This window comes from Lathamus discolor, chromosome 2, assembly GCF_037157495.1.
Source record: "Lathamus discolor isolate bLatDis1 chromosome 2, bLatDis1.hap1, whole genome shotgun sequence".
NCBI lineage: Eukaryota > Metazoa > Chordata > Aves > Psittaciformes > Psittacidae > Lathamus > Lathamus discolor.
The window spans coordinates 152,512,548-152,527,739 of NC_088885.1; the positions used below are offsets into that span (position 1 = coordinate 152,512,548).

Genomic DNA, 15,192 nt, shown 5'->3' on the forward strand with positions numbered 1-15,192 from the left:
GCCCCAGGAGGTACATACTGATGACCAAATGCATCAGAGCAATGTTTTGGACATCCTTACCTTTCCAAAAAGATGTGAAATGACCATGTCTGGTAAAGCATTTGTCCAACCTGAAATCTGAACAGCAAGATTATCTAAGTATCTGATGTTAAAACAATCCTTGAATAACTGAAACCATTCAATCACCCATAGGCACTGGAATAGGTTGCCCAGGGAGGTTGTGAGTGCTCCATCCCTGGCAGTGTTCAAGGCCAGGTTGGATGAAGCCTTGGATGACATGCTTTAGTGTGAGGTGTCCCTGCCCATGGCAGGGGGGTTGGAACTGGATGATCTTGAGGTCCTTTCCAACCCTAACTATTCTATGATTCTAAGTAGACCAAGGGGTATTTCTCTGCTATCTTTATAGGTACCATATCCTGGATTGGTATTTTTTCCCCTGAAGTCAACTAAAGCCCATTAGTTATATAGGGACACACTACTAGTGGCATAGGTGTACATCTGGAATCACTCACTGCAAGAACACCAAGCAAGCTAGCCAGATGGGTGTCATTTCACCTCATTGCCCAATCTCCTCCCTAACAGCTCACACTGACAATGCATTTTTAGTACCTAAAGCTCATGTCCCAGAGTACATGCTCTTGCTTTGTAAGGATACAGGGTACCTGCTGTATTCCTAAAGTCAGCAATACTTACAAGAGATGGAAAGCAAAAGCACAGATATGGAAGAATTTAATTATGGTGAGACACTGGGTGAGATAATCAAAATGGGTCAATGAGACTGGTACATCTCAGTGTAGGTGAGTTACTAAATACACTTCTGGATGAAACTCACCAAAATAAACTGGTATGCAAAGTTACTTAAAAAAATATTAACTAAGCCTTTAAACATCCCAATTTCTCCTAGTATTATAAGGTTGTCATTACATTTAATGTCACCCTAGACACTTATAGTGGGTTGTCTACATGTGGTTAAAAGATGATGCACTCATTTTTGTACTTCTCAGTGTTTACATCAAAAACATGACCCTGAATGATACAAAGTGCCTTCCATCAGCTTACCCTGAAAAATGTCTTAACAGGTTAAATCTGAGCGACATGTAATGTAGCATTTATAATTACATATACTAGCTCCAGGAAGATTATTGAAACCAGTTCTCAGCACCTCTTTCCCCACACTGAAATCTCTTACAACTACAAAAACCAGTTAACAGGAGCTTCTGTATATGTGAACTTTCACTTATAATTTAGGCTGTATGGACATTCTGTCCACAGTTACCATAGACTTTTTCTGAGGCTTTTTGGCATCCAGGACTCAGCTAGATGACTGAAACCTACAAGATGTTGTTCTAAACATTTTTCTGTGCTCTAGTTCCCGTTTTGGACCGTGCTGGTTAACAAGCCACGGACAAGAAAGAACTGAATGTTCCACTATGCTCAGAGTTTACTTGCAAGTAAGTTGTTTCCAGAACTACCCTGTGTACAGGTTAAACTGAATTTTCCCCAGCAGTTACTAGCTCTTAAGACCTGTCTATACCCATTGTACCATAGGTATCTCTTTCACAAAGTACTTATTTTTACCACTAGCTCTGCAGTAGGTATGTTTGCAAATGAAAGAATAAACCCCAAAGGAATTCAGCTTGGGATATTTTGTGTCTGCAGCTATGTCTTAACACACAAGCTTGCCCATGCTTGACAGGCTCATAGAATGATTTATTCTCCTAACTTAAGTGTTTACCTTTGTTGCTGCCCAGTCCATCCAACCTTCAGCACAAGGGTTTACATTAATGAGAACTAATCCCTCCACCATCTCTGCGTGGTTTAACTGCAAAAGAAAAGAGATTTAAGATTCATCGCATATCCTTTGACAGTCAGCATAAAACCTAAATTAGCAAATTATCTCCTGGGGTCTGGTTTGATCTAGCACAAGACAAGCATATGTATGGAAAAAAAAAGATTTTTCATTAAAGCAATTCAGCTGAGCAGCTGGAGAACATTAAGACTTGACTTCTTCTCCACCCTCAGTTTAAATAGAGAACTCCCATTAAAAAAACCTTCTGCAAATTAACTGGGTAGAGCCCAGGCCTTAAAATGGAAAAATCTAGGTCTTCTGGCTTAGCTATCCCCCAGATTGTGGTATTTCACCTAAAAGCCTGACTGCTTACTTAAATGGGCACGGCAGAGCAGGAATTCTCTGCGCACGCTACAGGGATGGCAATGTGTCAGGGAAATTGGGTTGGAGGCTTCAAGGAAGCTCCGCAAAACTTACAGCAAATCTGGTTAAGATGTAAGCACCAGCTCCAGTTCCCATTCCTATAACGGTCTTCAGCCTGCACAGCAATAAACCAGAAGAGACAAATGACTAAGAGCACTGAAAATAAACCCACATCAGCAGCCTTCCTCTTTCACATGCCAGCGGGTATCTACAGGAGGGTGGGCTGCAGCTCAGGCACACCATGGACCCTCAGCAGTGCCACCAGCCCCGCTAAGGAACTGGATGCGGCAGCTAGTTCGTTTTCAATAGGTTTACAGGACAATGGTCCTCACACAGTGCAGTGCAGCAGCAATTCTCACTTAAGTAAATACACTCAGCAACCATAGCATTGTTCTGATCCTGAAGGAAATGGTCTTTGCCAGAAAAGCTTATAAGACACAGTCCTAAATCTGCAACCTAAATACAAAGCTCCCCCTCTCCCAGCTCCCTCCGCCTTCTATCCAGTTGGGACACTGATTCCTCTCTAACTGGGGGCTGGCAGGCAAACCTCTCCTGCTATCCAGCCACTGCAGTGATTAAGTTTAAACTTCATAACCAAACAGGGCAGAGACAAACCAAATATTTGCATTAACTGAAATTGGGTTTAAAGCATCGCCTTCAAGGTCTTAGAAAATACATGGAAGGGAAGACTAGACAAAACCACTCAAAAACAGGTTATACAATGCTTTTAGGAAAACACCTGAGGACAGTTTTCATTCTCTTTAGCAATATTAAATCAAGGCTTTATAAGTACACTGCAGTTTAATTGATTTTTAAGGTAATGACATTATGGTAGCAGGGATTTTTTTCAGTGCAAGAGCAGAATTAAGAGCCCTGTGCCTTACATTGGGTGTTTCAGAAACACATCTCTTTAGTACGGTAAACTGGTCCAAGGTACTGTAACAGCCAGTTACAGCTGAACAATTAGGGTGCTGGTCTGAAACTGAAACCCCCACATGCAGTCCAGACTGTTTTATACATCTGCCTGACCCTAATCCTGGATTTTCTCTGTTTGGTCTGAAAACCCCTTGGAGGTGCCCACCTGAACTCTTCCTTGTGTGCCTGGAGCACTCATTGAAGGTACCTTTGCAGCTACAGCTCCAAGGGGGAACACACACCAAAACTTGTTGCAGGTAAAGAGAGGAACACTGCCACAAGATCCTTCAATATCAGCACCCTAACATCTGCACTTGGTAGTAGAAGAGGCTTGAGGAGGTCAGACTGACCCCCTCAGACACTCAAGCCACACAAACAAAGCAGTGCCTTTAGATGGGACCATGTTTTTTTGTCCTGCTAACTGCACAGGAAAACATGAGTTGTTACAGTGGGAAGAACAGATTGTCTGTGCCCTGCCCCTGTGAGGCTGATGTATAGAAAATACTGGAGGAAGCCCCTAAATTAGGCACATGGGATTTCACTCCAAGTTGCTTCCTGTTTAAAAATAAACTGACATTTCAAAAAAGGCCAAAATATAAGCTCTGTCAGAAACAAAGGCAAAATGATCCATCTATAGCAGAGGAATTAAAAGCCAAGCACAACTTCAGTTCTAGGAAACATAATGCCAGAGAGCCAGACAGGAGCTTCAGGGGCTCTGCCCTGCTCTTACAGTGTGCCACATAGAGTGAAGAATGAGGGAAATAGGTAAATAACTCTGTACTCACCCAAACTGTTTCAGGATTCCCGGGAGCATTTCAGCCAGCTGATCCATGGAGGGATACACGTACCTACAACAAATACGCGTTTGTGGCGTTAATACACCACTTCCAGTAGAGTAGGCTGGCATGTTCAGAGACACAGCGGTCACTGCAGATTTAATACCGAATGCGTTCATTACAAGATTATTGACTGTATGACCTGAATTTAAATCAGGAGCAAGCACAAGTAAGTAATTTAGCACAAATAGGGGTGTAATCTATATGGTACTCTTCGTGAGTTACAGGATGATCGATGTCTGGTCTGGCTGAGAGCAAAACAGACCATAGTGAATCTCTTCCAAGAAAAGTTAACACTTTTGAGCTTAAGAGGCAAGTTCCCAACCACATTCAGCACATTTATACTTTGGGTCCACCCCAAAGAAGTTTCCATGCTGCAGAATCACAGGCTACAGCAAGCAAATCTAGACCTTTGGCAAATAATTTGAATGCATGTTTTCATGGGCTCACAAATTACCACAGGATAGGTGAGAATAGATTAATATGGATGAGGAAAATGAAGGCAGGAAGGGCTACAAAGCTGCTGAGGAAGTTCAATAAAACCAGCTGTCAGCTCCTGGTCTGCTGCAGAGCAGAAACAAAGTCTTCAGGGAAGGAAATTATGAGCACAATCTCAAGTAAGCAGCACATGGGAAAAAAATCCACCTAAAAGTAGCTGGAGAACATCTGCTTAGGATGGATCCAAATCTTGGCTTCCCATCAAGGCTACACCTAGTGATTCTCTGGTTTATTCCCCAAAATGAAACCCAACTTGAAACCCCAAATCACTACAAATCTAGTTTAAAGTTATTTTTTTAGATTTTTCTTGTTAGGAACCTAAACCTTATAGAATCATAGAATTGTTTGGATTGGAAGGGACCTTCAAATGTCATCTAGTCCAACTTCGCTACAACAAGCCTTATCATGACAAAGGCTAGTGTCATCACAGCTATGATTTTAAACCTCAGCATGCTGGTTTCATAGTTGGAGGGTTGGGAGAGGTAATACAGCTTCCTGTGCTGTCATCATGATGTTTTTAGGCAGTGGTCTTTACTAGCACAGATCATGATGGCTGCCTTGTGCAGCTGACAATTCAGAAGCATTAACTCTTGTTCAGGACATAAAGGTTAAGACACTTAAAAGCTTGAGATTCAAACAAATACAAAGTGGGCAGGGGGGAACTGAAATATCTTTATGGGTTGCTCTCAGACAACTGAACCATTGCAGTTAACACTAGCTGAGAATGTGGCCCATTGTGACCTCCTCAGCATCAGAGCAGCTTAACAGTTCAGAAGGGAAACAGACTGGCTCATGCAATGAGGGTACATATAAGCTCCTTAATGCCTAGCTCTTATAGAGCAACTAGTTCCTTTCCTTGTACCCTCCCCTTGACATCTTGGCTGCTCCCTTCCTCAACCAAGCTTATTCCTATCCCTGGGGCATCTTAAGGCAAACCTGTGACATTTGATCTAAATGGGATACAGATTTTGGCAAAGGCTGCTCATGGCACACAAGGTTTCCAAGCATTAGAGCGTCATACATGATACACGTACAGGAGTATGCAGCTATCTATGATATTCTATGGGGATACATCACTTTGTCACTGTCCAAAAACTTAGATTTTCCAGATAAGTTGTCAAGTCTACATATCAAGATCTACCATGCTGCCATTTCACAAAAACCATGGATTTAGGAAGGACATTGTATAGTGGCTAATGCCTATCGAACAATTTAGCTTCATATTTGTGTTGAGGATATCATTACAAAACAAGGTAACTCGATATTTCAACTGACAGATACAGACCTCTGTCAAGGAACTGCTCTACAAGCAGTATAGTTAAAATACAAAATTACAGCCCCAAAGTCTACCATGAAATGGCACAACACAGAGCTCCCAGAGCTGCAGTACCTTAGAAAGAGTGTCAGGACTGAAGTTCAAAAGCCAACTACTGTGTTTGCTGCAAGTGCTTTTAATTCAACTGCAGATCAAGACTCTTTCAACAGAGAGGATAATTCTAAAAGCATAAGCTGTTTCCCTGACGACTCACCCAGCTTGGAAAGACGGTGCTCCATCCTGCTGACCTGGGGCATCCACATGGCAGACTGCAAAGTGCTGGGTGATTTCCTGCATATCCTCAAAGTTGAAGAGAGGATTGAAGCAAGTTTTATCTTGACAAGGAAAAGAAAATAAGGAATAATTATGCTGAGAGGAAATGGTAAATTTGCAGCTGTAATAAAATCATTTATTAACGTGTCCTGCGGGTTAACAAAAAGTTGGTTCAGTTGGGTGAGCTATATTATAGCCCAGGAAAACTGGTAGTCTAAGGAGGAAATATCAGTAAAGCCTTGCTACAAGAAAACCTGTGCCAGCTTGCTCCAATTCCTTAAAGTAAAACCCCTGCACAGCTTCTTCATCATGGCCAGATAACGTTTATCCATGTTATTTTGGTACCTGCCAGAAATATTTGCTTGATACCTCAAAACATCAAAAAGCTATTCTTTATGTGAAGCTAATACACTAATAAAACGCAGCCAGGAGTGTTCAACACAGGTTTTGGCTTAAAGTTGTGCATTTACTTGTCCAGTCATTTTTCTTTGGACTGTGTCAAAACAGATGGAGGAAAAAGGTATCTAAGAGCGTGACTTGTGCTTTTGCCCAAATATTACATGAGAAACACTACATGATCGTCTGCTGCAGGCAGCTCAAGACAAAGGCGTCCTTCTGGGACACTCAGTGCTGCGGGCTCCCAGTTTTGAGGTGATTTGATTTAGAATCAGAGAATAGTTAGGGTTGGAAAGAACCTTAACATCATCTAGTTCCAACCCCCCTGCCATGGGCAATATTAATGTGGGGAGAGGGTTTTTCCTCCTGGAGTTGAAAGCATGAATTCTGTAGCTCCAGCTTTGAGATGCCTAGAAAACAGTTCAATACTCTGTGTTTCTGAATGTCTTCGCACTACAACGTACAAGCACAATAACTGCAGAATACAAAACATTTAGCTAAAAATCAGCTTTAGAGGAATACGCAAGTTTGGGAAAAGGTTCTTCCCCTTTCAAAGGGAGAGAAAAGTTTATTCACCATGAAGATACACATTTACTGTAGAAAGAATAAACTCTTATTCAAAGACAGGATCCTGATTAGGCTCTGCCCCAATACACTGAAAATCCAGAATAAAGGCAGTTCCACAAAAGACAGCCAAGAAAACAGATTTTTGTGTTTAATATCTGTCCCCCCCAGCAATAACCACATTTTAAAAATCTCCAGGTGTTTTTAAATATAAATATTGACAATCGATCAAGAAACAGTAAATTGTGTGAAGTACACAGTACTGGTGAAAAGAGAAATTGGAGCAAATCTGGCTGTATTAGAGCAAATCAGGTCACTATATTCTTGGATCTGACACATAAAAGATCTTTCAAAGTTATTTTCTTAATACTGGCTAAGGACATAATGCCAGCACTCATTTTATCATCCTGCTTTGACATGCAATTCATATAAACCCACAGCAGCATAAGACTGGTTATCAGACAGGAACCTAAGGCAAAGCACCAGCAATGTTGTTTTCAGTCATGCCAGCAATACACTGTCAGCCACCCCTGAAAGTGTTTTCACAGCCTTTCTACATGGTCACTATGAGCTAGGAGAAATCTTTTGCTCCTTTAAATGAAATATTCCACTTACTTTGTGAAGATAAAATAATCTGAGAATTAAACTTGTTATAAGGGCAGAATTAGGTGCCATCTAACAGGCTGCAGTGCACATAAACAAGGACGTGGGAAAGGCTTCCTAACCATCACAGCTTCCACACCTTTGATTACAGCAGTATTGTAAAGGAACCAGGCCATACCCGTGCTATTAAAAAGTCTACTTACGGTTCAGCCCAATGTCATGGTAGGTGAGGATAGCCGGCCGGTTCCCTCTGGGGGTCCCACACATGGTGACATGGACTGAGCCATGCACAGTCTCCACATCTTGCTCCTGGCAAAGAAGAGGAGGAACTGTCAGGGGCATGTCCATGTTACAGCAGAGCTCTGATCAAGGACAGGTTCTGCCCCATCCCAGGGTCTGCCTCAGCCAGGGAGTATCTGTAATTCCAATGCAAACACACCCTGTTCTCTTCCACATTGTAAATTTGGCTTTCACCCACCCCAGTCCACAGATGACCACAGAAGCACTTAAGTTGCTTGTTCTAACCAAATGCTGAGGGAATAGTTAAACAGGTTGTAACCTCATTAAAAGGCAGCATAAGGAAAAAGAAAAAAGTAAGCCATTTGGTGGAATGACACCTAAAATAACTGTTTGCAACTATGACTGTTGACATTTGCGGAAGTGCAATTTGCCACGATAAAATACTTCTGTTTCTAGGAAGAAGACTCAGCAAATAACTCCAAAGAAAGCAGTATTAAGTGGTCTGTATTCACCATAAAGACTTACCACACTGTAGGGCCTTGTGATTTTAGTAGCCTTCCTCAATAAACACAACAGCCACATCTGTTAGTTTTATGGCTTGCTATGTACAGACCTGAGCATAAACCCAACTAAGGTTTGCTATAGAGCAGCAGATCCTCAACACTGCAGTGTTGAGAAATTGAGAAACATTAAGCAGCATCCTGCCATTATGTGACATAATAGGAGTTTGTACTATTAAATGAACTTCAAGCTAAGGACACCTTTAATATCAAATCAATGCCCCCCTTGAGTATCATCTTTTATGCATTGATGTCTATGTACCTAGATGTTGCTTAGGTCATACTAACATCCACAACATGCAGAAGAGGTTGTTTCTTTTGCACTTGAACTTCAGATGGATATAAGCAATTTATTATTTTGCCAACATATATAAAGGTAATCACAAAACAACAGCTATTTATGACACTTGTTTACAGTACCATTACACTCACATAACAGTCAAGACAGTACATAGTTAGAAGCCAGGCTTAGCATTTCACCAGAATACTTCCTTTATTGTACGAGACAGATACCCTGCTGCAGGGCTTGCTTGACTTCTCTATGCAGTAATGCCCAGAGACAAAGCCCAAGTTAAATTCAAATCTATTAGAAATTATGCTGCAGAAATCAGAAGTGTACGAACTCTGAACACTGTTACAGGGCAACACCCAAAAGCTCTTCAGAGATCTGAGGTAGTAATTTGATCTACAGAGATTACACCATACATTTTGTTGAAAATAAGAATGCTGGGCAATACCATTCCACAAGTCACCTATTTTCCCTGCAATTGGGATTCTGTAATTGCATACTTACATTAGTTTTAAATTACAATTACAGCAATGGATCAAAATCCATCCCCTCCTATTACACTGGGCGAGCTGAGCATCGCTGCTATCTGAACGACACTCCATTGAAACGCTAGTTTTCAGCTTTTACAACTCCTTCAAGATTCATTCCTCTGCATACTCACTGCATTATTTAGCATGTAAGCTGTGTCTTCCATATCCAGCACCATCTTTAGGCAAAACAGAGTGATAGATCCAGCAAGTCAGAGGACAGTAGATGGTTTCTACTTTGTCCAAGTAGGAAATTGGGTTATATAGACAAGCTGCTATCCTACACAGGCTTATGACTCCCACAATGCCCAGCTAGAAAAAACAAAACAGACTAACTTATGAGGATGTCATTCTTAAATAGGATTTGAGTCAGGTTTGTCCAGGAGACAGACTTACTCAATAGAGCTCAGAGATCAAAGATGAGCCAAGTCTTCACTGCACAAGGTACAAAGTACCAAATTTCAAGCCTGAGAATTAGTAGTCTTTCCTGTTGCTGTTTCAATCAGGTTTTGACAAGTTTAGCTTAATTTCATTGGAGTTTTATCATTTCATGCAAAATCATACCAGACTTATTCTGAGTTAAATCAAAAGCTCATTCTTTCCTAAAAAACAGGATTAAAAGTTTCTGGTAAGAAGACAAAAGACTTCAAAAAATTAGTGTAAGTCAGAATGATTCTGCACAACAAAAATTAGGACTTGAAATGTTTGAAATCGAATATTATCCAAATTAGATAAGCAACATCATAAATATTCCTAAATCAGTCATACTAATACCATTAAGTTTCATTTTTGGCAGAAAATATGGTACTGTTGGTATATTTATCATACAATACTCTAGAAGAGATCTGCAGTAGCAATAAATAGCAACTAATACAGCAATTAATATTTTCCACATTACACTTTCCTTCTGTACTTAGATAATTTTCAATATAAAGTGTGACAACAGATAGCTTGGCAGCCTTAACACCAGTAATGACAGTAAGCAATATTGTGTAACATCTCTTAAAGAACGTGCTATATAGAAATCATTTCATCCTCAGTTGAAGACTAACAGGCATTTTGCATCATCACATTATTATTGCTAGATCCTTCCAGTACCAGCACTGAAAGCCTAGAATAGGTTTTCTTAGGAGGTAACCCACCTTTCAAGATTTGGGATCTTCCTCCTTTGTGCATGAAAGGAAAAAATATCTCTTCATGGTAGATAAAGCCATACCCTTGGACCTGAACATCCCACACTGACACCCACAGCCAGTTCTTCTGAAACTAGAAACCCCAGTCTAGTTCATACTCAGTGTCAACTAAAAATAGTTCAGAGAAGACAGGCGACCATACTCTTAATTACTGGCATAAATCACAGTCACTTTAACAATTGGCTTAATTCCTCATTATCTTCACAGTAAGACTCCCCTAGTTCTAGAGAGTTGTGCTATTTCTCATTAGCGTGAATTCTATACAGTGAATACCCAAGAGGTTCTCCTAAAATACCCCAATCAGTTCAAACCAGTTTGTTCAGTGACATCAAACAAACAACTTCACATCCCTATTGATCCTATTAAAGATCAAGAGATTTGTCTACGTGATGTAGGGATGGATGTTTTCCAAACGCAGAGCACTAAAACCAGATGGCAGTACGTCCCAATCAACATTGATATTATAGTAAGAGGCTCTTCACCAACTGATTTGTATTAAAACACTATCTTGGAAAAAAATCCAAGGTACACTAATCCGATATAAGGATAAAGACAAACACACCATCTGTTCACATCTCTCACTTTAACAGAGGTGCAGTCATCTTCATGCCCTAAAAGCACACACACAAATGCTTTCAATACATGCAATTTAAGAGATGCTGAGTTTGAAGGAGCTGATCTGTGCTAAAGTAGACTTTATTTTGGGGCCAAGTGACCTTTTTTGATGTTTTGGCGTTAGGTTAGAAGGGGGAGCCAGCTTCTAAGTTGGTAACATGCAAGAGCCCATTTATTCCTTTTCCTCTCTACCCTGGCTAAGGATTACATGGATTGAGGAACATCTTTATTAATAAGCTGTTTTCTGAAGTATGGAACGTGCAACCAAAGCACTTTAGATATCTAAAAAGGAAAATACACACACTGCATATTTTGCTAAAGACTGCCATAATTTATATTTTACTTAAAATACTGCATTCCATCAAGATTACCTTAAAGCTTTCAAATACACTGAATCCTTCATTACCATCTCATCCTTCTATTTTAATTTCTCTTATGCCTTTTAAACGTACCTCCCTTCTCTTGACTCAGAACTGAGGGAAAAGCTTCAAAGCTTTTAAAGAGGATTTAAATTGCTTTTAAATTGCTAAGCGGCACTATATTTTATATTTGTATTACTTCAATTTAATACAGCAAGACCTACACATGCTACTTTTCTCTTTTGTTTTTTTTCCCCTCCAGTATCTTGAAGAACAAATATATTCGAGCTTTTACTATGATATTGTACTGCTGGGTTTCAAATCCCCTTTTCCCTGAAGCTATTGAGCATTTTTCCTCTAGCTTTTTCTGCTCCAAAATAGCTATTTCAATTCATCTCGTGTGTTTCTAAAACCCCCATGCCCACCTTTCCAGATATTTTTTTCTTTTTATCTTTTTGGGTTTTTTCCTGTTTTGGTTTTGTTTGTTTAGTTTTCTGTATTAAATTAGCAATATTAAGTAAAAAGTTTCCCAGTTCAGGTAGTCACTTAATTACATTAACAGTATATTAATATGTATCATGATTTTAGATGTAAATGTCAGTGACTGCTAAGGGGGAAGCCAGTAACAAAAACTTTGGTGCAGGAACTGAAGCAGATTATTGTAATAGCTCTGCCCAGGAATTCTTCCTATCCCTATTAGCACTGGGTCACACTGCCTGGCAAAAGCACAAACCCACAACCACCCCCATCCCTTTCCTTCAGAGACGTGAAAGGGTGAGGAAATCCGTGTAACATTTGCAACATTCCAAACACCTTCCACTGACACCAGCAGGAAACCCACCCCATTGCACCATGATGACCAGCTGATTTCTTTCCCTTCACGGGCAGGAGGAGGAGGGGAAGCATAAATGGCTCTTGCATGCCAGTGGGTACAGATGGCTATAAGCCATGAATTCCAAGGGAGAAACTCACCTTTACCACCTACAGCTGACACAGATTTTGGAAAGTTTAGACTCACAGAATCATAGAATAGTTAGGGTTGGAAAGGACCTCAAGATCATCCAGTTCCAACTCCCCTGCCATGGGCAGGGTCACCTCACCCTAGACTCTGTCACCCAAGGCTCTGTCCAACCTGGCCTTAAACACTGACAGGGATGGAGCATTCACAACTTCCCTGGGAAACCCATTCCAGTGCCTCACCACCCTAACAGGAAAGGACTTTCTTATATCCAATCTAAACTTCCTCTGTTTAAGTTTTAACCCATTACACCTTGTCCTGTCACTACAGTCCCTAGTAAAGAGTCCATCCCCAGCATCCCTGTAGCCCCATTTCAGGTACTGGAAGGCTGCTATGAGGTCTCCACGCAGCCTTGTCTTCTCCAGGCTGAACAGCCCCAACTTTCTCAGCCTGTCTTCATACAGGAGATGCTCCAGCCCCTGATCATCCTTAGTTATCCATTTGCTTAGTCACTGGGGGAAGCAGTATCCTGATGGACTGCTCACTTCCGGAACACTGAGTTAAGAGAATATATACCATGTCAAAGAGCCAGGTCTCCATCGGCTCCAACGCTGCCAAGCTAGAGAATAGGCAAATACATCAAACTGGAAATACAATTAAAATGCCATTGGCATTAAGCCAACCTAAAGCAGCACAGGGCACACTGCCCTGCACCAGTTTATTAACTGTGCTAAAGCAGGGTTCCCCAGGAACACTCCCCTTCTTGGAAGGCAGGGGACATTCACTTAAGTTTTCAGGCGGGTGCCACAGACAGACATACAGACAGGCAGTGCTGTCTAAAGGCAATTCAGAGCTGTCAGTTCTTCCATCTCTTCTCTTGGCCAACCCCTGGTAACTTCATGAAAGCTTTTGTTCAGAGAATAACCACACGTCTTGCAATGTGTGCTTTCAGAAGGGTGATACTGCACTATATGGTGACTTACTTCAAAAATGGAAACGTATGTTTAACCCAAGTCTGTCTAAAACACCATGAGAAATAAAACTATTTATTTCCAAACCTGAATGACTAGACAAAAATCTATTCTTGGAACCAAAATGCATCACAGGCAGTCGCTACTTTTCACTAGTGGAAGAAGCAGTCAGTAACAGAACACTGCATAATTTTCCCCCAGAAGGATGGAGCAAGTTGCAAGGGATATAGTGGATACCCACATCCATACACAGGCACTAAAGAAGCTCCATCCTGCCAATGGCTGATCACCTCCTTCCTTGTCCACGTCCATCCTCCTCCCAAGTGGCTCATGGGACATGTTGCTGGTAAAGAACACATATGAGCTTCACTGTTCGTCCTGAGCGACCTGGAACCTCCAGGGCCGCACATGAACTTCTCTAATGAACTAAACAAGAGTCTCACAACTGCTTCAAACCACCTCTTTCATAAACCAACCAGAGATGACACAGAGGTAGGACACTTGTGGTTTTAAGGACCAAAGCTAAACCTCCTTTCAGTGGCAGTTCTTAACATAATGGATTGAGACTGTTCTTCCACATTTTTCCTTCCTGAACTAGAACAACCCAAGATTAAACTCTAACAAAGAAAGATCATTCAAAAGCAAGAGCTGGCAAAACTGGGCTAAATAAAAAGAACCAATGCTCTGGACTAGCAACAGTTAATCCAAAACATGGAAAAAAAAGAACCCAAAAGGCTTAGAGAATTTGCTGAAAGTTAAAAAAAAAAAAAAGTATATCTATATATACACATGATTTACAAAGCAAGCAATTTATTCCAAGAATAGAAATGAAATACGGGTCACTTCTGCATTCTTAATCAAAATACCACAGTATTCCTGTTAGCAGACTTAATCTGGGATTCAGATTTATTTAGACCAAGTGATCAATCTGGACACGAACAGAAAGCTTCTCCCATGCTGTGCACTGTCCTATAGGAAGTCACATGGTGACAGCTTTAACTTGCATTTATCAAGACTTCAGGCACTGGGTTTCATCATTAGAAAGGATGAAGGGGAAGATACAGGATTAATGCAAACTACAGCTTTGCTACATAAGTAAGAGCCATTGAAAGATGGTAAAGATGTTTGTGATAACTTTCTCTTGGTTTCCAAGGAAAAGACTGTTGAGTTTGTTGGATTTTAAACTAATTTGCCAAACATTAACAAAAATTTAGGCTTAAATAAAGTGCAACATGCCACAAAGTACAAAAAGGGTTATTTCCTTCAAGGATCTGAATATTCAAGAGATGAGAACAATTTAATAGCTTTCCTTATTCCTGCACCTTCTACACTCCTTCCCTACATCCCTTAACAAAAGCAAAGAACCCAGCAAGCCTCTTTTCCCAACACATACACCTTCTTGTCCTCAGTGGTGGGAATTCTTGTTGAGGTAGGTATAAGCATCCTGGCCTCCCTCCCTTCCATTTCAACACAGCCCGACTCCAACAGCCAGTTTAAGAACCAGCAATGACAAACTTCCCTGTCAGGAGCTCACATGCCAGTAATAGAAGAGGAGAGCTAAAAGAGTTACAAAGTCACCTCTCAAAAGCATGACACATGGGAAAGTGGAAAGCCACCATCTGACCCAGTGGTGTGCTTTATGAACTTTCCTGTTCTGACTGTAAATAAGTATACAGAAACTATCACCACTCCTATTACAGTGCAAAATTGATTGCTTAGTGCCTTCCACTGCTCTACAGGCTTCAGGAGTCTTTTGGAAGCTTTCAACAGCATAGAGAGGAGCATTTCCTCCAAGGAAACACATGCACATTGCTAATGAAAGCAAATTAATTGGGGAAAGTGTGTGTCCATGTAGGAGAGGAATATTT

At 40.9% G+C, this 15,192-nt stretch overlaps 1 protein-coding gene across 1 annotated transcript in view; it reads right to left on the minus strand.

Annotated features, from left to right (window-relative positions):
• NDRG1 (N-myc downstream regulated 1) overlaps nt 1-15,192 on the minus strand; it is a 39,601-nt gene that overhangs the window by 8,505 nt on the left and 15,904 nt on the right. Inside the window, exons 4-9 of the mRNA XM_065668991.1 lie at nt 7,816-7,921; nt 5,991-6,111; nt 3,913-3,975; nt 2,267-2,327; nt 1,736-1,822; nt 61-117 (exon numbers count right to left, since the gene is read on the minus strand). Of these exons, the coding sequence (XP_065525063.1) occupies nt 61-117; nt 1,736-1,822; nt 2,267-2,327; nt 3,913-3,975; nt 5,991-6,111; nt 7,816-7,921 (495 nt within the window). The remainder of the gene's footprint in view (nt 1-60; nt 118-1,735; nt 1,823-2,266; nt 2,328-3,912; nt 3,976-5,990; nt 6,112-7,815; nt 7,922-15,192) is intronic.